This window comes from Colossoma macropomum, unplaced genomic scaffold (assembly GCF_904425465.1).
Source record: "Colossoma macropomum unplaced genomic scaffold, Colossoma_macropomum, whole genome shotgun sequence".
NCBI classification, from domain to species: domain Eukaryota; kingdom Metazoa; phylum Chordata; class Actinopteri; order Characiformes; family Serrasalmidae; genus Colossoma; species Colossoma macropomum.
Window position 1 is genome coordinate 7,090,192 of NW_023494810.1, and position 26,204 is coordinate 7,116,395.

At 37.7% G+C, this 26,204-nt stretch overlaps 2 protein-coding genes across 3 annotated transcripts; one reads left to right on the plus strand and one right to left on the minus strand.

The window, feature by feature from the left end:
* Positions 1-1,556: 1,556 nt before the first annotated feature.
* abhd6a (abhydrolase domain containing 6, acylglycerol lipase a) lies at positions 1,557-15,549 on the minus strand. 2 transcript variants are annotated; one of them, XM_036559296.1, is made up of 10 exons: positions 15,392-15,549; positions 13,439-13,492; positions 13,167-13,298; positions 9,700-9,856; positions 8,831-8,944; positions 6,073-6,205; positions 5,819-5,976; positions 5,414-5,468; positions 5,190-5,290; positions 1,557-4,175 (listed from the first exon to the last, which is right to left on the minus strand). In XM_036559296.1, exons 3-10 carry the CDS (start codon positions 13,283-13,285, stop codon positions 3,993-3,995), a joined length of 1,020 nt encoding a protein of 339 aa, XP_036415189.1. In that variant the 5' UTR covers positions 13,286-13,298; positions 13,439-13,492; positions 15,392-15,549; the 3' UTR covers positions 1,557-3,992. The 2 variants fall into 2 exon arrangements, with proteins under 2 accessions (XP_036415189.1, XP_036415190.1); XM_036559297.1 differs by lacking the exon at positions 13,439-13,492.
* A 1,591-nt stretch (positions 15,550-17,140) lies between these two features.
* LOC118799536 (deoxyribonuclease gamma-like) lies at positions 17,141-26,170 on the plus strand. The gene is made up of 9 exons (XM_036559484.1): positions 17,141-17,191; positions 17,486-17,754; positions 19,272-19,360; positions 19,539-19,631; positions 19,839-19,951; positions 20,049-20,161; positions 24,174-24,331; positions 25,468-25,564; positions 25,924-26,170. The coding sequence occupies exons 2-9, from the start codon at positions 17,626-17,628 to the stop codon at positions 25,987-25,989; spliced, it is 858 nt and encodes a 285-aa protein (XP_036415377.1). The 5' UTR covers positions 17,141-17,191; positions 17,486-17,625; the 3' UTR covers positions 25,990-26,170.
* The last annotated feature ends 34 nt before the right edge of the window (positions 26,171-26,204 follow it).

Sequence of the window (26,204 nt, forward strand, 5' to 3'; positions counted from 1 at the left end):
TTATTATGGCACTGGGTTGTGAGTCTGACACATGCATATGAGGTGACCCAAAGCCAGGTTCGAACCGGCGATGTACTGATCGGAAGGGGGGAAAAGAAAAGGCGGGAAAACGACGAACGGCAGACAAAAGAGACGCTGAGAGCAGCGTGCTCAAAGGCTGAACTAGAAAGGCGAAAGGACAGATAAAAGGAAAACAAAAAACACTTCCACTCCAAGAACGAAGGGAAGGCAGACTTTTTTTCCCTTTAAGTAGCTTTAGGACAGTTTCTTTTCTCAGCCCTCTTTTCTTTTTCTTTTTTAGTTTTGGGGCAGTTTCTTCTCTCAGCCCTCTTTTTCTTTTTTAGTTTTGGGGCAGTTTCTGTTCTTTTCTGTTCTTTTCTGTTCTTTTCTGTTCTTTTCTGTTCTTACACTAAGTACCGTACCGGTCACCCCTCTACAAACACCACTGTTTGCCTTGACCTTAAGTAGAGGAGTCCGCAGGTGTGTCGCATTGGGCCTAATCAGCCCGCGGACTTCTGGGAATTGGAGTTCCCTGAAGTTATGGCCCTGTGCCGCCGTCGCCCTCTGCTGGCAGCTGGCGGCGCAGGCTGGACACCCTGCCGCCGTCGCCCTTACACCCACAATGTCAATCATATAATTTAAGGTGAGGGTAACGTTAGGCTAGGGTAGGTTTGGTTTTGGCTAGTAGTAGAACCAGGCCAGGAATTATAACTGTGAAATTAAAGTAAGTCATTTGGTGGATTTTAAGTATTCTAAATTCCTGTGGTCAGATCCAAATATGGGTGCCATTCTCCTGATGTAGCTGTCATGGCAAACAGTTCTCTGAGGACTTAGTGGATGTGTTTTAAATGTTCATTCACTGAAACAGAGTAGATTGAAATATCGTCAGTGTACATGGTAACACACCTGTCAGTCATGCAGCACCTCATTAACACTGAGGACTGAAACACAGAGGTGGCAACAGAGAGCTCCTAGTAGTGAGGGAGACACTCTTCCATTCGTCATGCTGACCAATTCTGATTAAATTATAGATACTTTGAAAGTGTACTTTTGTGAAAGAAACGTTTTTTTTGAGGGCTGCTGAAACTAATGCAAGGTGTGGGTTGTTGCTTTACAGTTGTGTGCCCAGGAATTTTTTGCATTGTCAACTGAGAACTTTGCATAGCACAGAGTTTGACTGGGCCACGAGCCAGGGACTTTGCATCATGATAGCTGAGTTTGATTGGGCTACTAGTCTCACAGTTTGAATCATGGTGGCTGAGCAAGACTGGGACACTAGCTGGGGACTTCATCGTGATAGCTGAGTATGACTGGGCTGAGAGCCAGAGACTTTGCATTGTGATAGCTAAGATTGACTGCCCCATAAATCAGGGACTTTGCCTTGTGATAGCTGAGTTGACTAGGCTGTTGTCCATTATTGTACGTTTCAGTCTTTTAATGATCCTTTTTTTGTCATATAATGAACATGTGCAGGCTGTGAATATTATATCATAACTGTCATTTAAATAGACTTATTTGTCATTTAAATAGACACAATGTCACACATATTTTGGACATAGGGAGATATGTACATATATTTTTCTCTGTAATTTTTGCTGATAAGCATATCATATATTGAAACAGATATTCAATAGACATACTTTGGATATTAAGAAATATATGTACAAATTTACATATGGAATTTCAGTGCTAAGACATTACATAAAGTGAAATATTGAGGATGTGAAAACAAACATATTTTTGTTCCACATACTCCTGACACATCATGCATAAGACACAAAACATAAAAACAATTATAAACAAATGAACAAATTTGTGTTGATTTACATCACAGTTATTTAGAGGGATCAAGTTTATGTAACTGTTCTATGTAGTTTATGTAGACATTTTTTGACATCTAAAGTAGACATACTTCTATTATTCAGCGGCGTCTCTCTGAGAACACCCTAGAGGAAACAATCACACATGAGCACCTTTAACACCCAAACTCTCAATCTGGAGAAACCCATAAGGGAATAGGAACATGCCTGTTTTACACTGAACATTACCATAATCATCAGTAGCCCCTCTCAGTGTAGGTTGTATTAAGATTCTCAAGGGAACAGGCACATTTCTCTTGTCTTTACTCTCCACTGAAGTGAAAAGGAACATTCTGACATCCCTAAAGAGTTGTTTGAATTTGAAGAACAAAGAATGACAGTGATTCACCAATTTCACTCAGACAAATTCTGCGTACATGAACTGATTCTGACTCTGATATAATAGGTAAAATAATACTGAACAACATGAAGACGTCAGCTTGCACAACACATAAGAATCTTTCCCTCTTACTGATGATGATGTGTGTCTATAGTAAACAAAGAGAAACTTCTGTCAGTAAAAGCTCTGAAGATCTTTTGTAGTCTTCTGAATCCAGAAATGAACCAAAGTCTAAATAATCCAGATTACCCCATGCACCTTGAAAAAATTTTTTTCATTTAAACCTGGAAAAAACAACAGAATTTTACATTTTAGAATTAAAGTTAAAAGTTCTCACCATTCAAACTTTAGCAAATTTGTGATATTATGTTAAAGTCTTTATACAGAAATGTATTTTAAAGTCTTATTAGTTTTTTCCAGTGTATGCTACCAGCTGATTGAGGACAAACCAACCACCAGTTAAGGGCGCCCTCTAGTGGCCCAAACAGAGGCCTTCATTGGAAAAAATGGACCAAAGAAATTTGACCAATGTCAACATTAGACATGTAACCAACAATATGGTCTTAACATCTAAATTGGAAGACTTTCATTCAGAATGCATGTCTACCCTTCTCTGGTATTACTGTAGATTAACTTGTGCTTTTGTGCATCTCAGTGGTTCTCATGCTGTGAAATACACATACAGCTTATACTCATTTCAGTGTTATGCACAGGGTGTAAATGTATCTTTTAATTTGTCTTTTGTACAAAGGCTTTAATGGCCTTGACAAATATTTGAGAGATTCTGTTACATCTCTCAAAACAATATTAACACCTTAAAATCCCAGGTTTATCACATACTAAGTATTATTATTTAGTAACTACAGAGAATTCAACGCAAATTTTTAACCTAAGAGTTATTCTTAGGTTACAGAAGCGTGTAATACAACTTCAGGCCTGCTGGTGGGCCCTGGCTATTTGAAGGGCCCTGGCTATTTGAAGGGCCATTTCCACTAAATTTTTAGCTGTTGATAGGAGATGCCATATTGAAGCCACAACTAAGAGTCTCAAGTTAAAGGCTAAAGTAAACACTACATATTAATACCAAAAATGCAAATGAATCTCTGTAGGGAATTCATACTAATACTAATGTTATGAAAAAGCTGAGGCAGGTGTAATGTTCCCACAGTGCATCTCCTCTCAGTAATAGCAATTGGACAGAACTTCTTCACCACATTTAATGATCTCATCTTCAGCTTACAAAGATGCAGAACTGTTCTGACTTCCAATGTTAAACATGGAGAAAAATATCTTACAGATTAAATGTAAACATAATGCTGTGTCCTACATGGAATGTCTGTTACATGAAAACTACACTGCAGCACAATGTAAGCACAAGAACAAGCAAATATATGACTTTTGCCCTCAATATTGACCCTATAAATGGTGAAAAAATGCACAGCCAGCTAAAAAAAAAAAGAATTTAGTACAGTTCTTTCTTAAAAGCGAATGTTGTGTTTTAGTCTATTTTCTGGATTTACAAAAACCTGAAACTGATATTAAAAATGAATTACAAACACCTTGAAGTCTAGCGATATTTACTGTATTGGTTTGAGTGCCTGTTATTATCCTGGTTCACAGCAAAATCACCACGGTTTAACTAATCTTACTGAATCCCACAGCGTTTCATTTTTACTCCACTGAATACTGCAAGAGTGAATTCCACTCCGGTGACTGTCCCTGAGCGTTCACTATAAAAATATCTTTACAAATTTACAAATTCCTACAAATTGTAGCATTTGCTAATTTCAGTCTCAAGACAGCTTTTTGTTGCTTCTGCTGCCTGAATTTTGCTGGCGGTTGATGAAGTCCAGGATGAGATGAGCAGCCTTGCGGGGGCGCTCCACAGCCACAGAATGGCCACAGTTGTCCAGGAGATCAACCTGGCACCCGGGCAAAGCTTCGGCCAGCACAGAAGCTCCAGACACATCCAGTACCTGAGGAGAACACAACCACACATTTATATAAGCTTTTTCAACGGTGTCATTTAAAAGACAAATGGACTTCTGTTAAAAAAGACTACATAACATGTCCAAAAGTTTGTAGACATCTGCTCATTCAATGTTTCAATCTGAAATCAGGGGTATTGATGAGGGATTTGTCCTTTCTTTGCTACAGCAACAGTCTCTACTCTTCTGGGGGGGGCTTTACACTAGATGTAGTCATCCCAAAGGTATTGGATGGAGCTCCATCATGCCAGTCCCACTGCTCCACAGCCCAGTTATTTTCTATAATTTCCATTATTTCCAGATTATGTAAACTGTGTGTGTGTAATTGAACTGTCGTCTGTGTTAGCAATGCACATTTAAGTAGTTCAATTCACTAATTACAAGGGGTGTCTACATACTTTTAGCCTTTATTATGTGGAACCTACAGTTAAATGTATAAAAATAAACCCCCAAACGCCAAATATATTGATTAAAAAGTTGTGAAATTTGAATCTGACCATTAGATAAACTCACTGCAACTAAATGGTGACTGTCCTAGAGAGGTATGGAGCATATTAACTCTTCTATAATTAACTAAAGTTTAGTGCCTTAGGGCTACAAAGATATACCTTAAAATATATACCTGTATCAATTTCATACACCATTTAAAAATCCCAGCTTGTTTTATTCTACATTACAGGACATGTCATGATAAATGGACTATTAAAAAAGGAAAAGTATTTGGAATAAGCTGTATACATTAATGTACATCTGAGTTAAGAAGGTTTTTTCCTTCCCATTTTTAAGAGGTTTTGTCAGTGGTTGATATGGCGTAGTGGCAAACGCACCCTGCTATACCAATAAGAGTCTTTGGCCAAAACTCCAATCCTACATTCTCCTACCTCCACATGATTAACCTGTAAGTTGTTCTGGATAACAGTGTCTACCAAATGCCATAAATGCAAATGTTACGACAACGATGCCCGTTTTATTATGCTCACAATCTTATGGTGATATCCTTACCTGATCCTGTTTGCCCCAAATGACCTGGAGTGGTGCAGAGATGAGGTGCATGTTCTCATGCAGGCTTTGCCTGGATTCTTCTCTGACTAGTTCCGTAAAAACTGAAAAAGATTTAGAAGCTAGATTGAGTGAACGTGCATCAATGTAAATCTGATACATCAGAATTTTTTGCACTTCAGCACCTTCTACAGGTATACAGCTCATTCGTATTAAGGGCAACTAACCCTCACGGTAGAAGTCATTATGTGGAATACGGACATCAACCAATCCTTGCAGAACCTATTAGAAAAATAAGCAAGAAGGAAAAATTATAATGCCTCACAATGACATAATAGACATAATGAGAATCAAACCATAAAGACAATATATTCTTAACGATGTGCACATAAATGTACTTACTGTCACAATGTGTGGCCTGTCATAGCAATGTTTACAGACTTTATCTACTTTTCATTTTATCTTTATTGTAAACAGAATCTTCCTCAATGTAAAACCCTTGTTTTAGACAGCAGTTCTGATGATAACTGCTAATAACTGACCAGAACTGCACCCAAGCAAAAATGAGATTTACCTTGCTATTAATCTATATTTTCCAATTTATATTTTCCAGACTGTCTGTGAAGCGATACCTGCTGAGGGACCTTGAAGCGGACAAAGGAACACAGTTTCAGCATCTCCTCCATCTCCTCTGGAGTGGAAGGAATGAGAGGGATACTACTAACATCCTTGGTCTTCTCCAAGTCTCTCAGACCTTTCACAAACGTGCTCTCTTCAGGGTGGTTCAGACCTACATAACAGGAAGAGAAGGCAGATCAGTCTGATAAACTAAGTCAGGTACTTGTGAAATCACATACTGACGTCTTCACATGTATGCCGCACTGACCTGCAGGACAGATGAGCGTGAGACTGCAGAGGTCTGAGGGGTAGCGGGCAGCATAAACTCCAGCTACATTACCACCCATAGATGTGCCCACCAGGTGGAAAGGCTTCTTATTCAGTCGGATACATTCTACAAACTGCAAAAGAGGGCAGAAATATAAAAACCACAGTAAATACCGCGGGTTTATGTTACTGCATTACATCAGTCTGAAAAAGCTTGGAATTATTAGTCATATCAATTATTATTTGCTAAAAAAAATGATACCTTGACTTTAATACCAAATCAAATGAATGCTTGACACGTGACACATTACAAACTGAACGGGTGTGGCTTAAACCAAAAATGAGTCTGGGGTGCTGAATGTGAGTATGCTTGAAGTCATCAATAGATTTCAGACCAATCAGGAAGCGCTAATGTCACCAATATGCATAATTATGCTTACTGGCCCAAAGATGGCTATAGAAAAATGACTACTTAAGTACTTAAATTTGGTACTGAATGACAATTCATTGATATGGATTTCATTCGGTAAGTTCCATAAAAGTACTAAAAATAGCCAGCTATAATAATAACAACAACTTACATAACATAGTCTGAAAAATTTTAAACTACACAACATAAACTAGATCAAAATATTTTATGCGATATTTCAAGTACTTTGGGAACAATATGAACTTGTAGATGTTCAATATAGACACTGTAATTATCTAGTTACAATAATTTCTTGTCAGATTTCCCACCTCATGTGTTGATCACCACTTTTAAAATACGAGGCACTCTGGGTATTGATTTTATTATAACTACACTCAAAGTTATACAGCCTTTTCAATCAATATGGAATCATCTGCCACTCGCTTCATCATTCTAGACTTCATTTTTAACTACTTCCTATGTACTATTTGAAACATATAGGTGTTGAGTACTAGCGTCATAGTAGATTTTTACATGGAATAGATCAAGTTTATGCACAAGCATCTCAATATGCTTGAACAATGATTCCAAAATATTTTTAACTGTAGTGTAATTTCACATGAAATAAAAGCTAACAGCAAAACCAAATACTGTGCAGAATGCTATGAGTGTCGTTACTTTGACAGGACATAGTTTTCTGACAGTCCATAATTTTTTTAACTCCAGTTTTGCAAACTCCTGGTCTTTTTCCATTTATTATGGATTATCTTATATCTATATCTTCTCAGAAATATTGCCTAAAAAATGAAGAAATGAAGGCCGTTTTGACTGGAATTAAAATAAATGAAGGGCGGTCTCTGACTTTTCCACAGTACTGTATGTTACTGCAGCCCCTGCAACATCCAAACAACATCTTAATATTCAACACAAGGGACACTCAAACTTATTAAAGAGCAGCTAGCAGAAGCCTCTTTCCATCACACACGGGCTTAATCAGTGTGGAATGAGGCTGGCATCAAAGGATTATGTTCGACGCAAGGACACAGACACGCTGAGTGAAAAGAAGGCCAGAAGAAGGGCATCTATTTTAGAACCATGTGGACAGAGAGGCTAACTAAGTGTTCCGAAAATCAGGGCACAAAGACCAATCACTCTTCTCTTAATCAATAAGATACTAAGAACTCACTCTGCAGTTGTTAAAAATAGGTTTTAGTGACTCATATTCACGTAAAAGTTGCACTACATTTTAGCAAAACCATAAAAAATAGGTCAGCGGTTGCAAACCAATTTGGTCAATTATGTTGATAAGAACTAATTTTATTAAAACATCTGTTTTATAAAGGACGTCTTTCTTCTTTTTTGGTTATGGGCAAATCAACAGCAATGACTCATTGTAAGTAGTAAATGGTCGCAGAGCTAAACACAAATCCTTCAATTTTTGCATGTATGAACAAGTGTGAACTATATTCTCATGATAATATAACTAAATGTGGAGATATTTCCAAAGAAAATACATGTAAAATAATCCACTTGCATAAGGAAGAGGAAAGATGAAAAAACTGTTAAAGAAATTATTAAAAGATACACAGAAAATGGGACTTAACAACCATTCAAGACCTGGTAGACACCAAAACTGTTCCCATCAGATAAACAGTACTTATAGCTTTCATCTTTGAGAGAGAGGAGAAAAAACAAGCTCTGCTTTCTCTTCAGATCTGAAAAAATCCACAGATGTTTCTGTCCATCCTTCCACTGTGAGAAGACAAGTCAGTGCTATGAGTCTGAAAATATGTGTAGCTGTAAAGAAGCACTTACAGAGAAAAGGAAATAGACAAAAAAGAATAAAATCTGCAAATCAAGAGAGGAAGCTGCTGGTGTTCTCAGAACAATGGACTGTGAACTGACCACTGGAGTCCAGACCTCAACATCACTGAATGTGTTTGGGATTGGATCATGAAAAGCAGAAAATGCAACCAACTTTTAAGACTGAACTTTGGAGATGTAGAAAAATATCCCTTTAGATTACTTTATAAACTGAAAGCAAGTCTCCCAAAAAGAACGGAAGCTGTAATAAAGATGGACTGGACACAATGAATACAGAAAAGATTATATTTAGTTATTGATATTTCTGTGTTATTATGTGGTAAATATATGTTTTCTGTTTATATGAAAAATAAGTTTTACTTGTTGAAAATGAAATCAATGAGGCGTCTCTGATTTTTGCACAGTACCACAGATCAGGTAAAATGTATACATTTAACACAGTGAACTTCATTCATATTGTCAATGTGAACATAGGTAACTTTGACAACGTTATGCTCTAGCAGAGCTCAGAAATAATCAACAATACCTGATGTATCCTTTTGACCTGGGCCTCAATGGAGTAGTCCACTGCGCTAGTGCGTGAGGTGCCCTCATGACCAGGCATGTCAACACACACCAGATGCATGTTCGTTGGGAGGAACTGGAAATACAAAATAACATCAGTCAAAACGACTGACCTGTTTTTCATATTAACTCAAAGATGTGAATTTTTTGGAAAAAACAGAGGGTTCAATATTTAGTGCACTGCCCTAAATTAATCAGCATATTAATTATCTCTCAGTATAATTTTACCATGATTAAGCAACTGTAAAATACAGACATACTTATTTTAGACTAAGTCACATTTTCTTGCATTTTATTGGTTTATCTGAAGTCTTTTTCTAACATGTGTATATCAAATAGATTCATTATTTACTTTTACATGACCATTTTCCAACCTTAAGCAGCATTAATTAAAAGCATTTGTTTTTCCTACTGTGCCTTTAAGACTGGCATATGTAAATGACCTCTGTTCTGTTCTCTGTGCTTCCTAGCAGCCAGAAACAGCACAACGTTTAATAGTTTTCCCCACATCTTTCGCCCCCAAAACTCTGCTACAGATAATCCGCAGTAACAACACTCCACTTGAACATGAATGAGCGGGACTAAACTGCCATAGGCCATAAAGTGTGTGGTCATATGTAAAGACATTCATGGTTGTGACATCACAACCACGATGAATTCAAAACAGGCTGTTTTTCCCGTTTAATTTCCATATATGAACTGTAGGGATTTCTTACTTTATAAAAGCCAGTTTTTTTTTCCCATGATCCTTTAAGATTTTCCTTCTACTTAATGTACTTGCAGATACAACGTAAGTACATTACTACAACGAAGCAGAAATTACACCCTTACCTTCACCAACCCCAGCCACATATCTTTGTGAGCAGAGAAACCATGAAGCATGAGGACAGAGGGTTTGCTCCCCGGCTTCCCTCGGTGTGTATAACAGAAGCGATAACCTTCATGCTCTGCGTAATCCACCTGCAGCCCCAGCCTCCTCCTCCAGTACCTTAAAAATGGAACAGTAGAAACGCTGCTAAGCAAATACACAAAGGACACCAAGTCATGCCTATTTATTGAGCAAGATTTACATTTCGAGCGCTGAATCGACATTCCCCCTGCTGAGCTATGAGAAGATACATGCACAACAAACAAATAAAATTCTGCAGCGTGCTGTGTTAAATCAGCATCCCATTCGTCTAGGGCATGTAAAAGTGTGCTAAAAAGAAGCACTCTGCTATTTACCTCATGCTGATTAATGACTAGAGGTACAGATGGAGTAAACAAGGTATTCTGATTTATCACCATGTCCAACAACAAGTAGTGCTTGCCAGAAATGGCTCAGAGAACATTTTAAAGGATTCATTCATTTTTCAGGGGTTCAGTGACCTTGAAGGAGTGCATCAGTGCACCCTTGAGCCCCACAGCGGTTACCGTGACACTGGCAGCAGCAGGACACGCTTCGCCTGTGAGTAATTACAAGGAGCAACGTCCTCCGGGCAGATTGTGTAAGCTTTGGCCGACATATTCAAGCAATACACATTTCTTCTTTTTGAAATTTCCCACATAATGTTGGATTGTCATGGTTACATTCTCAATTAAGTAAGAAATAAAACCAACAGAAAACAGCTATTAGGGTCCATTTAGCAGTGTTAAGCTTTATATTCATCAAAGAGTCTTTCAGTATGAAGAGTTTTCTTTTTTAAACTACTGTTAAAAGCACTTATTGAAACTCTTTTAAATCAAAGGTGGCTTAAACACCTGAAAGCATTTGAGTTCTGATGGGTCATCAAACACGAGGGGATAAATGGGACTGTAACATTATTCCCAAGTTTTGTCCTTTAGCATCTGAAAAATGTTTTAATATTAAGTTATTCAAATACCAACAAAGAAAACAGGCTAATTAATTTAACATTTTAAAAGCTAGGTTTAATTCATCTGCAGGAACTTCTCCAGATCACCTTTCACCTACTTAAGCACTGCTAGGCCAAAGGGAGACAGCACTGAGATAACTATCCTGTACTAGCACAGATAAGAGAGGGACTGATGAAAGAGAAAACTTTGTTGTAGTGGTGCAGTCACAATGACTAAGGCCTGTATATTTGATTTAACAGTTAAAGCACTCCAATCTTCAGCCAAAAATCTCATTTATTGCCCCCCTTATCTCAAAAATTGCCAGCAAAGACAAGATTAGCGACTGAAGGTCACTTCTTTAGTTCTGCACAGGAGCTATGAGGTTAGTACTAACTTGTAGCTAGAAATACTGCATGGCTAATAGGGATGTTTGGATGTGCTCGTGTACTCAGGTAAGTGATTCGGGTGCCAGTATTCAAATACTGTCACTATCAAGATATTTGTTGCGTTTCATCATCGGAAGATAGAGAAAACACACAGATCAACAATTTAGTGAAACACTGATTTTAGGTTTTAAGACAACTGTTAGAAGTTTGCTCATATTTGTGAGTAAGTATGTTATTTTGCTACTCCGGAGGATGCGTTTTAAGGACTGAGAAGGCATAGATAGCGCGTTTTTGTCACTAAATAGGATAGGCTGACGTTAGCTAGGGGAAAAGATATTTCTCTTAAAAACCAACATGTTGGCACATCGTCCACTGAAGAGGAAAAACACCTGTAGGAGACAACAAGTTTTCATCAGCATTCAGTTTCACTAGGTAGCTGTAGTTTTAGCTCATTAGGTCATCTAAGGCAGTGTCTGTTAGGTTAACGTTACTCATGCAATTTGAAAACCTACCCATGTCTCTCAGCTGTTTTTTAATAGTAAAATACATTCTGAAATGTATTCCTGTGGATGATGCAGATTTTTTTGCAACACCGGTGTAGTCACCTAAAAAGGTAAGTCACAGCTCTACACTAATTTCAGCTGAAATCTTTATTTCTCTTTATATCTTTATTTTATTTTTTTCTTTCCTTTTTCCTTCTCTGCAGGTAACCGGATATCCATTCACAAACTCTTAAGGATACTCCAATATCAAAACTAGTCAGAACGCACATCCCTAATGCCTTCATCATCACACGTGCCTCAAACTGTGGCGACAGAGGCTTTTCTAGACTGGTCACCACTGATCAGAAGAGTCTGAATGAAAAAAAGAAAGCTGAAGCTTTTTTGATCAAACCAAAAAAAAGTTGTCTCTCAAGTTACTTTCAGAACCTTCTTTAAAAGGCCCTGTTCAGATTCTCCTTTCACTCCTTCTCCCTGTTCAGATTCTCCTTTCACTCCTTCTCCCTGTTCAGATTCTCCTTAAAGTCCCCTTTAAATACATGTCCATGTACAGGTGCTGCTAATTCTGATTCGAGAACAGTTGCCATAAAGTCTGACATCATGAAAATGATAGCATTCAAATTGAATACAATGGGGCATAATGGCAAATGTAGTGTCTATGATTATTTTGCACAATCATGTTTGTGTTGTGTAGTTTAGCCACACAGACAATCAAGGTTAACGTGGAAAACTTTATAGCTCACATACTGACTTTCTTAATAAGTCATTGTGGTTCCACAGAGCAACATTTTGTGTGTAAACTGGGCCGAGTGACACCCCTGCATGTCGAACTGTTAAGTAATCTCAAACAGACTTGCTTATGTATGTGGCTTCTGACACTGTATGACATACTAACATCTATAAAAATGGATTGAAGATGGATGGTACTTCTGTTTTTAGCTTCATACTGCTACATAATAAACATATGCATTAATAAGCTTCCATTACATCAACCTTGTAGCTCCAGTTCAAAACTAAAGAAGCAACCTTGTCTTAGCTGATTAATTACATTCAAATGAGTTGAAAAGAATGTGTAAAAATGTGTTTGATTTCTGCACCACTGCTTTAAATCCCAGATGAAGACTATGGCTAAGAAGGAGCACGGACAGCTGAGTGTTGTAATGAAGTGAGGGATGACTAAACTGAAATGACAAACACAAGTTCAGCCTCTATCTCTAGATGTAGACTAAAGGGCACATGAGACCTAACTGGAACAAAACACTGAGCTCATTTGTCCTTTGATACACTGAGGGGTTTTTAAGATCGTTATGCAATGTGACATTATGACTCTAGGTGTCTGAAAGCTTGCATAAAGATTACAGATGCTCTTGTGCAATAAGGAGATTCTAGTAAGGGGAAAAACATTCAAAATAACCATGAAAGCAGTATTACTTAATCCAAAAAAATGAAAACAACTGTTACTCTGGTTGCCCTGGGTGTGTTTATCAAATGGGTCCTCATTTCCAATCCTATTCAATATGAAGCCCAAACTGTATCTGAGATCACGGGGTGAAGGAATGCCATTCTCCATCACACTCACCAATAGTACACCTTGATGAGAGCCGCAGGCCACAGCAGAAAAGACGCCACAAAAGCCAGAATGGGGATTGCAAGTGTGCCACCGGCAATGACGAACATGTTCACCACGTCCAGATCCATGGCTATGGTTCACCTGTGAGACATAACCATCTGCATTAAAAACCTTCTGGCACTTCAAGGTTCTGGTAGATGACCTACTTCAGTGTTTCTCGATTGCAGTGCTGGAAGCCCCACTGGACTGCACAGCTTTGTGTTTTCCTCACTCCAACACACCTCAGTCAGATCAGTAGCTGAATAAGGAGCCCCTCCAGAGCTGAATTAGATGTGCTGTAGGAGGGAAAACATAACACTCTGCAGATCTGACATCTCAAAAAACATCTCAAAATCAATGTGCAAAAGACTTAAAGCTGTTATTGGAGCAAAAAGTGGCTCTACTAAAGTATTAATATGAGTTACACATACACACATTATATATATTATACATACAGCCTCTCAAACATAGTAACCTTACAGGACAAGACAAAAAATTCCTTATTCTAAGTAATTATGGACCATATCTACTTGAGTGCATTCAGCCCAAGAGCATTAGTGAGGTCAGGTACTGATGTTCGGGATGACAAACGTCACTCCAATTCACCCTAAAGGTTCTGGATGGTGCGCCATCACGCCAGAGAACTCAGTACCGTTGCTCCACAGCCCTTAGGCTCATGTGTGGAGACTCCAGAGTGTCCCATTATATTAGCAATGCTTTTCTAAAGAGATCATACAAACTCTGCTTTTGCAGTTGAATACACTGGTCAGCAATGGATGCACCTGAAAGTTGCTGATTTCACTAATTAGAAGGGGTGTCTGGATGTTTTTGGACATATGGTGTATAACCCCCCCCCTCCAAAATATAAATGAAAAATAACAAATGAAAATGCAGCATGCTTGCATATGCTTGGGGCGAGAGAGTGGTGACGCTGTCACTGGCACTATGTGAACACTGTCACAAGCAATAAACTCACCATCTATAGCCACTCATGCATAGCCAGCAAAACGCAAATCTGCAGCCCACAACATGAAGGACACACAACACTGGAACAGCAGCCTCAGTGAAGCTGGACACGGGGCTAACAGGCCAGCAAAGCACACCATTTTAGGGTTAATCATCACATGGCTCAAAAATAGTAATTTATAGGAGTCTACTACCCCAAAAAAGCCCTGTTTCTTTTTCTCCTTCTCTGTTTCTGACAGCATTATGGCAAAATATTGACTTAGTATCTCCAACTATGCCTTATTTTCTCAAAAGTTTGACTTACTGTCTTGAAATAATGGCAACTGATGTCACAAAAATGACTTATTTTCTCAAATTTTAGACTTATTATCCAAAAAATACAGAGAAAGGAAGTTATTAGTTTAATAATATAATTAAAATAATTAATAATAGTAATTTAATAATTATATATATATATATATATATATATATATATATATATATATATATATATTATACACACACACACACACACACATATATATATATATATTTGCTGGAATGCTTCTTAGTGTTTTGTTTGGCTCAGAATACAGATTATAACAGATCATCAGTGCTAATGGAGACATCTGTCCTACAAGAATGACTTTACAGCAACACTGGTTTACATCATTTTAGAGCTTCAATCTAGACCAACATTCAAGCCAAGCAAACCAGGACACTGATAAAAGCTCTGTACATGCAAGTGGGGGGAAAAACACTTACATGATCATTTGCAAGGGAGATACATTCAAATATATGCAATTCAAGCAAAAGACATTTATAATGAACTGAAACTAAATTTGACGTTAACACGCGAGCGGTGTGTTGTGCGAGAGAGAGAGAGAGAGAGAGAGAGAGAGAGAAGAGAGAGAGAGAGAGAAGAGAGAGAGAGAGAGAGAGAGAGAAATGTACCTTCAGCATACAAAGATATTAATACAGATAATATCAACAATTTATCAATTCTAATGACAAGTGCCTCAACAGCAGCATCGACTCTACACACACATCAAAACTCAAACAGAGAGAAAATTCGGTCATTAATGAGGAAATGAGGTTTGGCCGAGCAGATTTACTTCCTCTCTGCCGTTCAGTTAAATCTTCACAGCTCACCAAAAACAAAAAATCGACGCTGCTGTAAAAACACTGTTCCTACCGCAGCCTTCATTTTATGTCAGCAGGTTGTCGTCCATTTTCTGCACTAAATGTACCTTTTATCGTCGAGCAGCGCTTCCAGCGTGTCGCCTGTTCTATGAATGAAAGCAGAAGTCTCCTCACTGGACAGACACGAGTGCCATGTTTTGATCTTTGCCTTGAGGTAATGGTGTTCCACCTGACCGTGCTCCCCTCATCAACGAGGTTCACTGGGTTTTCCCACCCGTATTCCGACACGCCCCGCCCTCCCGCGCTAGGATTGGCTGGTGAATCAATCCGACGCGCTACGACACGAACGTCAGCCAATCCTCACACAGGAGGCGGGGTTTGCGTTGTTTTTTTTAGTTTCTTTTTTTTTGTAAATGTTATTTACTAGTGAATGTTTTGTGTGAATTAATTGCAGTTGTAATCATTGTCTAACGAAGACGTGGCAACTGGCAAAAATAATAAATATATATGAATACATTCTAAAAAGACGTTGTAGATAAAAAAAATGTAGATAAAAAAAGAAAATATTATGAGGCATTCATAGTAACAGTTTTTAGCCTTTCTGGTCATTTACCATACTAAAAGCCCCTAGCAGAGGGACAAAGTGCATTAAGAATCAAAAAATCACACCAAAAGACGGGGTTAATCCCGGTGCTCTGCTTAGAACTCGGAACCGCTTGAGAGAGTGAACTACTAGCCAATCATATTGCAGGAGGGCGGGACTTGCTGAAACTGCTGGCCAATCCTAGCGGTTCTCCGGAATATGGGTGGAGAAAAGAACATAATACATTCACGGCGCCTCTCAGGAAATCCGCTGCGTTAAATTTAAAGGCGAAAGCAGGAAGATTATTTTTATCCCGACAAAAAATCTTTCCTTGGAAAATATCTGTCAGGTGCACAGAGGGGGCTTTCCTGGACAGATGATAACAGAGCTGAAACGGTCATGTGTCCATTCATCGCTGTCAAGTATGTTTTGAGGCAATTGTGCAGCTATATTAGAAGATGCAAGAAGAGATTTCACTCTGCGGTTGGAGGTTTTCTGTTTTTAGTTGTGTTCTACTTCAGTGTGATGAAGGTTTTATAAGGGTGTCACAAGGGTGCTGCGTGTTATGATCAAGTGACATCAGTTTGCTTAGTAATAAGTGCCGAAGATGGAGTTGTTCACAATTATAAACATAAGAACATGTACATTTTGTATGGTCAGTGAGCTCTTTATTAGGGGTCCTGCCCTTTGGTTTATTTGTGTTACATTACTAGTGAGGACTAATTGATTTCTATTCTGTTGAGGACTAAGTGATTTCATTTTGTATTAGCCAAGTAATCTACACTAAACATAACCTTAAAAACCTTAACCTCAGTATCCAAAAGCTAATTATTTTGCTCTTTTAGTTTTTTTGTTTGTTCGTTTGTTTTTTAAAGCAAAGTTTGTGGTGAAAACAACACATGCTCAAGCAAGGACCAGCCAAATGTCCCCACTTGAGCATAAATGTCATATTGTCCTATCATTGTGAGGACATGTAGTCCTCAAAAGGATAGCAAGACGAGCACACACACACACACACACACACACACACACACACACACACACATATTTATATATACACACCAGTCAGCTTAACATAAAAACCATCTCCTTGTTTCTACACTCATTGTCTGTTTTATCAGCTCCACTGACTACATTGGTGCGCTTTGTAGTTCTACAGTTACTGACTGATGTCCATCTGTTCTCTGTATAATTTGTTACCCTTTTCTTCAATAGTCATTGGTCATCTTCTAGTCCATTAGTGGTCACAGGATGCTACCTGCATGTCGCAGTTGACTGGATATTTTGGTTGGTGGACTATTCTCAGTCCAACAGTGACACGGAGGTGATTAAAAACCCCAGCAGCACTGCTGTCTGATCCACTCAGACCAGTGCAACACACACTAATACGCCACAATGTATATATGCATAAGTTTATATATATATATATATATATATATATATGTATATGTTTATATATATATATATATATATACACATACATATATATATAAACTTTTATATATATTTACATATATATAAACATATATATATATATATATATATATATATATATATATATGTGTGTGTGTGTGTGTGTGGTGTGTGTGTGTGTGTGTATTATATTCCATTCATCCAGTACTCCGTAGCACACTAATATACACAAATAGTGGGGCAGTCTGCAGATGAGGAAGGGACCAGAGCGGAGGAAGGGTTGGGCAATAAACAGCCGAGGGAACTTCTCAGTCCTTATCATTCAGCACAGTCTGCCCTGGAGTCATGCAGCTCTTTCTGTTTCTCCTGCTGAGCTTCGGAGGAGCCCTCAGCCTCAAAATCTGCTCCTTCAACATACGATCCTTTGGAGAAAACAAACTCTCCAAACCAGAAGTGCTGAACGTAATACTGGAGGTAAGGTTTACTTCACGTCCCATTAATCTTTTATTGAAACATAATACATAAATAATTCATTTAATGTGAAAAATACTGAGTCAGGGAAGTGTACTGTTTTTAAATGTATATTTCATACAGCACCCGATTCATTCAGGATATATGTTATATAAATGTACATGTATTATAGAAGAAGTATGACTATTAGAGTTATTCATGTAAGTCAAACCTTTGTATTATTGGACTTATATAAAACCAACTGGTTTTAACCTTTTGTTGTGCTGTCTTTGAAATGTTCGCTACCCAGATATTACATGTATAAATATTTAAAGTTGTGAGTATACTTGTGTACAAGGTCTGCAGCGTTAGCCTCTCAATTTTAGTTATGCACCCATATGTATCATTCACAAACTACAGAGCATTCAGTGCAAAAAAAGGAACTAGTGTGAATTACCACACTATGAATGGGTTCATGAGAATGCATAACTGCTTCAGACAACCAGGGTCGAGATCTTTTTCAGTGTCTGAGGTTTTTTTAATGTTTTACTTCAGCATCAAAGGTCAATTTCTTAGGACATTACATCCAAGTAGGACATGAATGGTGATGTAAAGGACCTTGGTTCCTATCCAGAGCATCATGGCAGACAGTGCTGTTTTTAAATAAATTCAGTTTATTTTAGCTGACTGCACAGATAACTGCTAAAAACTGATCTCCATTTTAATAAAAAAAAAATCATACAATTGACCCCTTATCTCAGATGTACTCAATGAATCAAGCTGTATTTGGTGTTCAGAGTTTGCTTTACTCATGTATAGTTTTGCACTGGAGTTACAGGCTATTGCAGCTAATCGCTAGGCTAATTTAAGTTTATACGCTCCCGTTAGCTTTGTGCACCCCTGCACAAACTGATTGAGCTGGTATGTAGATCTTTCTTCGTTTGACTTTCATGGTTTAGCTGGTCTACCAGCATGAACAGCTTGACTAAGTTTGACTACCAGCTTAACCAGTTGACCAGCATAGGGTATGTCTAGTCCAGCTGGATAACCAAACATTGACCATCTTACACCAGCAAGAATTTAGCCATTTAATTTCAAAGACACAGTGCTAAGTGTTGAGTGTACGCTTCATATGCTTGTTAGCTTCATTGGCTTTGTCGATCCAGTGCTAAAGGTGGCATGGTGATTATTTTTTAATAAGGCATGGCCATGAATTAATGTCTTAAGGCCGCAAACTAATATATTAAGGCCACAAATTAATATATTGAGGCCACAAGTTAAGTTTCATGTGGCCATTGGTCTCAGTATATTAATTTGTGACCTCAAAATAATAATTTGTGGCCGTGAGAAACTTAACTGGTGGCCTCAATGTATTAATTCATGGCCATGCCTTATTAAAAAATAAACAACATTTTAATTTAGGGGCTTCATGAAAACAAATGGAGATGGGAGGTTTTCCTGTGAAAATAAAGCCATGTTTACATGATGATGTATTTATGTATATATGATATGTGATCATTTTCCATCGATTCATGCTGCAGAGTATTGTTCGATGTGACCTCATGCTTGTCATGGAAATCAAGGACGCAAAGGGTGAGGCCTTCCCTCAGCTGATGACTCACCTGAACAGGTAGCTACACAACTGTGCCTCAAAACGAACAGACAGTTTTAAGAGTGATGTGATTTGAATATGCGGTTTATGGAAAGTAATAGAAGCAAACACACGGTCATAATTTAAATCATGTGAATAAACAGCATGTAGGCCCAGGTGATGAAGTGGTAAAGCCACAATCTATTATGTCTTACAGGAGGTACAAAGGCAGGAAGCCGGAGTATGGCTTTGTGATCAGTCAGAGACTTGGCCGAAAGTCCTACAAGGAGCAGTATGCCTTTATCTACAGGTACTTTACATGATAATCACACAGTAAATTCTTCAGTAAAAAACTATTAAGCCAGCAGCTCCTTCAGTTTCTCTGCATTTTCTTATGCAAACACACACACTTCTCATTCACCACAGTATCATAAAACGGGTTAATCTTATAAAAACTTTGTGACACGTGTTGAGTGATTCAATGAAGGCTTAACAGTGCTCTTTTCTGTCCATTCAGGCAGCGGTCAGTATCCGTGAAGTCTGTTTATCAGTATCCCGACATGCAGACTGAAGACGTTGACGCGTTCGCTCGGGAACCTTTCGTTGTGTGGTTTTCATCACCAACAACAGGCAAGACTTTACTGAAATTGAGGATTAGGACTAAAGCGCTGTTGCTGTCAGTCGCAGGAACTGAGAGTAACTCTTCTGCCTCTCTCTCCTGTTACAGAAGTCAAAGAGTTTGTTATCATCCCCATTCATACAACTCCAGAAGCAGCGGTTAAAGAAATAGACGAGCTGTACGATGTCTTCCAAAACGTCTCACAGCACTGGCAGTCAGAGGTAATGGAACATCACAACAGTCCTCATCATTTATTTATTTTCAGTAAATCTTTGATACTAAAACACGCAGTAATGGCACATATCAGTATCTGCACAAATGGATGATAATAATAATAATAATAATAACAATAATAATAATAATAATAATAAGCAGTAGTACTACTAGTAATAATAGTGTATTTATTTGTTTTGTTAATAACTTTTTACATTTTGATAGCAAATACACAAACAACACTTTCTGCATATCAGCGCCACAGAAGGATGGAGGGGGTCCACATACATACATGTACATACATACATACACATACATCATACATTTATACACGTTCTACAAAAGCAACTATGATTACAGAGTCTTAACATAATTAATGGCCCCAGTCCAAAAGCGAATCGTTGCTGCCTTGGCGTTGTGGAATCTGGCAGCTGCCCGTTCTAAAATAAGAATATCCAGAAGATATCTACACCATAACTGAGATAAAGAAAGGTTAGGTTCAAACCAGCCTTTCAAGATTGATTTCTTGGCCGCAGTCAAGGCTGCCGTCATGACTTTCCTTTGTTGTACAGTAAGCATTAAAGTAGAATCATCAAGAAGTAAAAGTAAGGCTGGAGACAAGGGAATGTTGACGGACAAATAACCAGACAAGATTTGTATGACATACAGCCATAAAGCCTTCACAACTGAACATGACCAAAACGTATGAACATAGTCTCCAACTAAACCCAGCTGACACCTGTTACAGTTTTTGTCATTTGAATTAACTGATGAGACAAATTTTTTGAAGACAGAAAAATGTTACGCCACACCACGTCCCAATTTGCAGAAATTCTGAATGTACACAGGTCTCTGTTCCAGAGCTCTACTGCACCTAAAGAAGAATTCTTAAATCGAATAAACAAATCATACAAATGTGAGACCAAGCCTCGGGAAGATTCATGATTACACTGATGATCCAGTAAGGAATGGTTCTTCAACTGAGTGTTCCAGGGAACCCCGTATGCGCGTAGTGCAGAGCGTAGTCTCAGATATAGAAAATAGGAAGTACCAGGAATAGAGAAAAGGTTACATAACTCTTGAAAGGAGTAAAGCCCATGGGTGCCAAAAATATCATTCAAAATAAGGATGTTGTTATTAGACCAGGTAGGAAAAACAAATGGCTTGGAACCTGTCAGAAGAAAATTATTAAACCATATGGGAGAGGATTTGTGCAGTTTCACATTGCACTGAAGAAACTTAGAAACAGAGTTCCATATCTCAAGTGAGCAAGTAATAATAGTGCCATATCATAGAAGTGAGGTCCGATGTTTAACACCAGCAAGGGATAAGTCTTGGAGCCTGATGGGAGAAATAAGTTGCTGTTCTGTTGCTCGCCACGATACTTTAGAAGTGGAATCAAACCATGACCTTATGGCTCTTAACTGAAAAGCCCAAAAATAATATTTAAAATTAGGAATAGCTAGACCACCATATGAATTTGGATGTTGATGTGATTTTAGGCATATTTTAGCTCTTTTGTTGTTCCATATGAAATTTTTGGATAACTTCTCGATATCATTAAAGAAGCTTTGTGGGGGATAGAGGGGAAGCATTGCAAAAGGAAAATTAATACGAGGAAGTTGGAAGTATGGAAATCCTGGCTGACATGGAAATTTGAAGTAAAGACCATTTTTCCATATCCTTAATAAGTTTATTAAGGAGATGAGCGTAGTTGTGCTTCCAAATAAGGGCAAGATTTGGATACATTTTTACACCTAAATATGTAAAGTCCGATGTTTGAACTTGTATCCCCCAGAAAGGTTTAAATTACCATTATACCGGCCGATGGACATCAGAATTGACTTGTCCCAATTTATCTTATATCCTGAAAATAAGCCATATCTATTGAATAACGAGAGCGCCTGTGGCACTGAATCACTGGCATCTGCAGGAAACAAGATAACATCATCAGCATATAGGGAAATATGATGTGATTAATTGTTTATGTGAATAGGAGTAATTAACAGGCTTTGTCTAACGGCTTCCACTAAAGGTTCGAGAGATAAAATAAATAGGCTTGAACTAAGGGGGCAACCTTGTCTTGTCCCTCTCTGAAGAGCAAAGGGAGAAGAAATAATGTGTCCTGTAGAAACACATGCTGTTGGAAAAGAGTATAGAATTTGAATCATCTTGATAAAAGAGGGCCTAAAACCAAACTTCTTGAGCACTGCCTTCCCCTGCCCTCCCCTTCATAGCATCCAAGCTAAAAAGTGCTTGAGAATTATTCGCATCCCTGTCGCTGGCGTCAGTTACATGTAAGACACTAATGTTATCTGCAGCAAATCTACCTTTAATAAATCCAGTTTGATCTTGATGTATGAGATCTGATAGGCAGCCTTCAACTCTTTTAGAGAGAACTTTTGCATATATTTTGATATCGGCATTTAATAACGATAGGGGTCTGTAATTCGTACAGTCTAAAGGATCTTTGGTGGGCTTGAGTAGCAGTGAGATCAAAGCGGTAGTTTGATCCTTATGAAAATGGTGGATTTATTTGTATATTTAGTAACTGTTATGCATAGAAATACAGCTCAAAGTGCGATAATAGTAGGTATAGAGCTGTGTGCAAAAGCTTGAACACCGCTTGTCAAATTATTGATTTGTGAAAATTCTACAGTGATCACACTTAAATATGACCTTTTCTTATCATTTTAGTGCATAATTTCTATTTAACATATTGTAAAAACACAAACATATATATGTTTGTGTGTGTGTGTGTGTGTGTGTGTGTGTGTGTGTGTATATATACGTATATATTCAGCAAACAACAAGATGTGCAGAATTATAAAGAATGACTACTATTGTCACTTAGAACATGAATAAAACATGTTATTTGACCAGGGCGCCCAAACGTTTGCATACAACTGTATAACAGAATATACAAAAAAAATAATATAAAAGAGTGATAATAGTTTGATTTGTGCAGCAGCTTTTATACAGACAATTAGGCTCAAAGTGCTTCAGAAGCAGTTTATGACTTTTATGACTATGTACTGTTCAGAAATGTGTTAGACAGCAACAACACCAGTCGAAGCCATCGTGAAAGTTCAGTTTTGTCCATATTTTGTCACTGTGTCAGATGATTTAGGCACATAGTACAGTGCTAAGTATTAAAGTATTAACTTCTATTTCTTGTTAGCTACATTAGCCTCATAGCTTCCAGTAAACATTGGACACCAAACATGTCTTAGATGATGACATATTACATTTGGAATTGAGGGAAAACTGTGTAAATGTTGTAGTAATAATAATAATAATAAGAAGAAGAAGAATTAAAAGAAGATTTCAAATGGTGCTTGAGGTGTTTCACTGAGGTAAAGGCTAATAGTACAAACACGAAAGAACAGTACATAAAGAAAATAAAAGTATAGAATAAATAATGTAAAGTAATAGAAAAAAGTAATAAAAAGTATAGAAAAAATAATAAAGTAATTTTAGAAATAATAATAAAAGTGACAATAAAAATAAATAAAAAAGATATATTTGTAATGTAAAAGAGAGTGAAACAAGAATTTGGAGCTTGAAAAAAGTAAACATAAAATAAATTAATTAAATGAAAAATCTAATAGACTTTATAAAATAACTATGAATTTATAATAATATAAAACAATAATAATGATAATTTTCTTTGTGTAGCTACTTTTACACTTAGAAATCAGGCTCAAAGTGCGCTGCTGTCTCTTCACAGGTTTGAATGCACGTATCTGTGTGATTGATTATTAGTTCTGTTCTCTGTAAATGGAAAAAGGAAGGTTCTATTATGATCAGTGTGGAGTGAAGAGGAGGGCAGACAGGCAGAGCTGAAAGGAGAGAGCAGTTTGTTTATAGTGATAATGAGTGAAACTGATCCCCTCACCTTTCATGCACCTGCTCACACACACACACACGAGCACTCGCGGCCTCTCAGATTGCTTCATTTGGCTCAACCACCAGTTCCTGTTTCACCTCTAACTTCTACCTCACATCTCTTTTCACCAGAACTTCATCATCATGGGAGATTTCAATGCCGCCTGCGGCTACGTCCCCAAGAGAGAGTGGCGTAACATTCGTCTGCGCTCTGATACGAAGTTCCTGTGGCTGACGGACGATAAACTGGACACTTCAGTGAAACAGTCCACGAGCTGCGCTTACGATAGGTCAGGAATTTGTTCAGTTGAGAAAGAAAGCGCAGCTAGCCCAGCTGGCACTATAATGAATATCGCTGTTGTAAAACCTCGTATCTCCAAAATGGTAACTTTACAGGAGAAGGAAAAACATACTTTCTTTTAATGTAAATCAGTGGAACCAGGTTTTCTTAAATTTGGCCCAGTCATCATGAAATTTACACACAATGTAAAGGCCAACAGGCATTTTCAAATTATGTCAAAAACTAAATTTTGTAAAATAGAGATTTTCTTCCGACAGCAGTGATAAACAGTATATATATACAAATTGGGACCATCACTAAAAGATACTGTGGGATGTTAATATGAACCCTATATTCTATATTCTGTACTGTATGTGCACTATACCATGGTGTGGCAAAAGTTTAAACACACCTATTCAAATTGCCTGTGTTGTTGATTTTGTAAGTGATAATGAGTCAGCACATCCTCTACAGAGACACCCTTAAATATGGCAATTTTCCGCACATTTTAGTGCACAATTTCAGTTTATTTGCTTTTAACACATTGAAAAAAAAATACATAACATACAAAATGTTAGGTTTGTACTTTATATGTAAAATTCAGTGAATAAGCAGTAATTGTGCGTTAATATGTGCGGAAATGTGTTAACTCATTTTCACCTATAAAAACAACAAAAAAATGACCAGTGTTACCCAAACTGTTGAAACATGTGAATGTGTGTCCATAGGTGTCCAGACACCTTTTAATTGGTGAATACCTTTGGGATGAATTGGAGTCATGTTTTTAATCCAGAACTAATCATCCAACATCAGTACCTGACCTCACTAATGCTCTTATGGCTGAATGCAATCAGTTCCTCACAGCAATGTTCCAACATCTAGTGTAAAGCCTTCACAGAAGAGTAGAGGCCGTTACTGCAGAATAGGACAAACTCTCTTGATTTCAGAAGAAACGTTGGATGAACATACATATTTCGACCTAAATGAACTTGAAAGAAAACTAATAGAACTGAGCCCAACACTGTATTGCACATAGATCACTAAACAACAGCAAATGTCAGGGTAGGATGCTGCTCCTACTGCTGCTCCAGTAGAGAGCTGAACGATGTCCATTTCAGTCCAGCATGCTCTCATCTCTGTGTGCAGGGTGGTCCTCCGTGGAGAGAAGATGATCCAGGCCGTTAAAGTGGATTCAGTGGACGTTTATGACTTTAAACAGGCGTTTGGGCTCACAGAGCAGGAGGTACACCGAAGTTCAGCCTTTATCAAAGCCTTCTTGCGAGTATCATACTGACTCCAAAAGTTATTTTTTAATAATATAGAACAAAAATTGTTCCAGATGCATGTCAGAAATGTTTCTAATATAATTATATTCATTCATTATATTATTTGCTCATTATTTTGAAGAGAGCATCTAAAAATACCTTCTGGCATTTACTTTATAAGAATTCATTCTACACTCTAGTATAATATCAACAGTTATGAATATGACAAGTGATTCCAAATGACCGAACTGTAGTGTATATCATATAAACGCTGACTGCAGATGTTGTAATGTAAACTGGTAATACATCCTGTTTTTGCTCTTGTCTCTGTTTCTAGGCCCTGGCTGTGAGTGACCATTTCCCTCTTTGCTTCTCTGTGAATGCGGCCAGGAGACGTGGCTGAGAGATTTTTGCTGGTTTCATGTTTAATGCTAAAGTAAACTGGGTAACACTTTATTTGGAGTGGACCTTTGTAGATGATTAATAAACTCTTAACAGATTATCAGTAACACGTCAACAACATATCAGTGAAGTAGCTGTAGTGAAGCAATCTAGTGAATACACTGAAGTAAATATCTTGTAGATGCTCTGTTGATATATTACTTACATTAAGTAGAT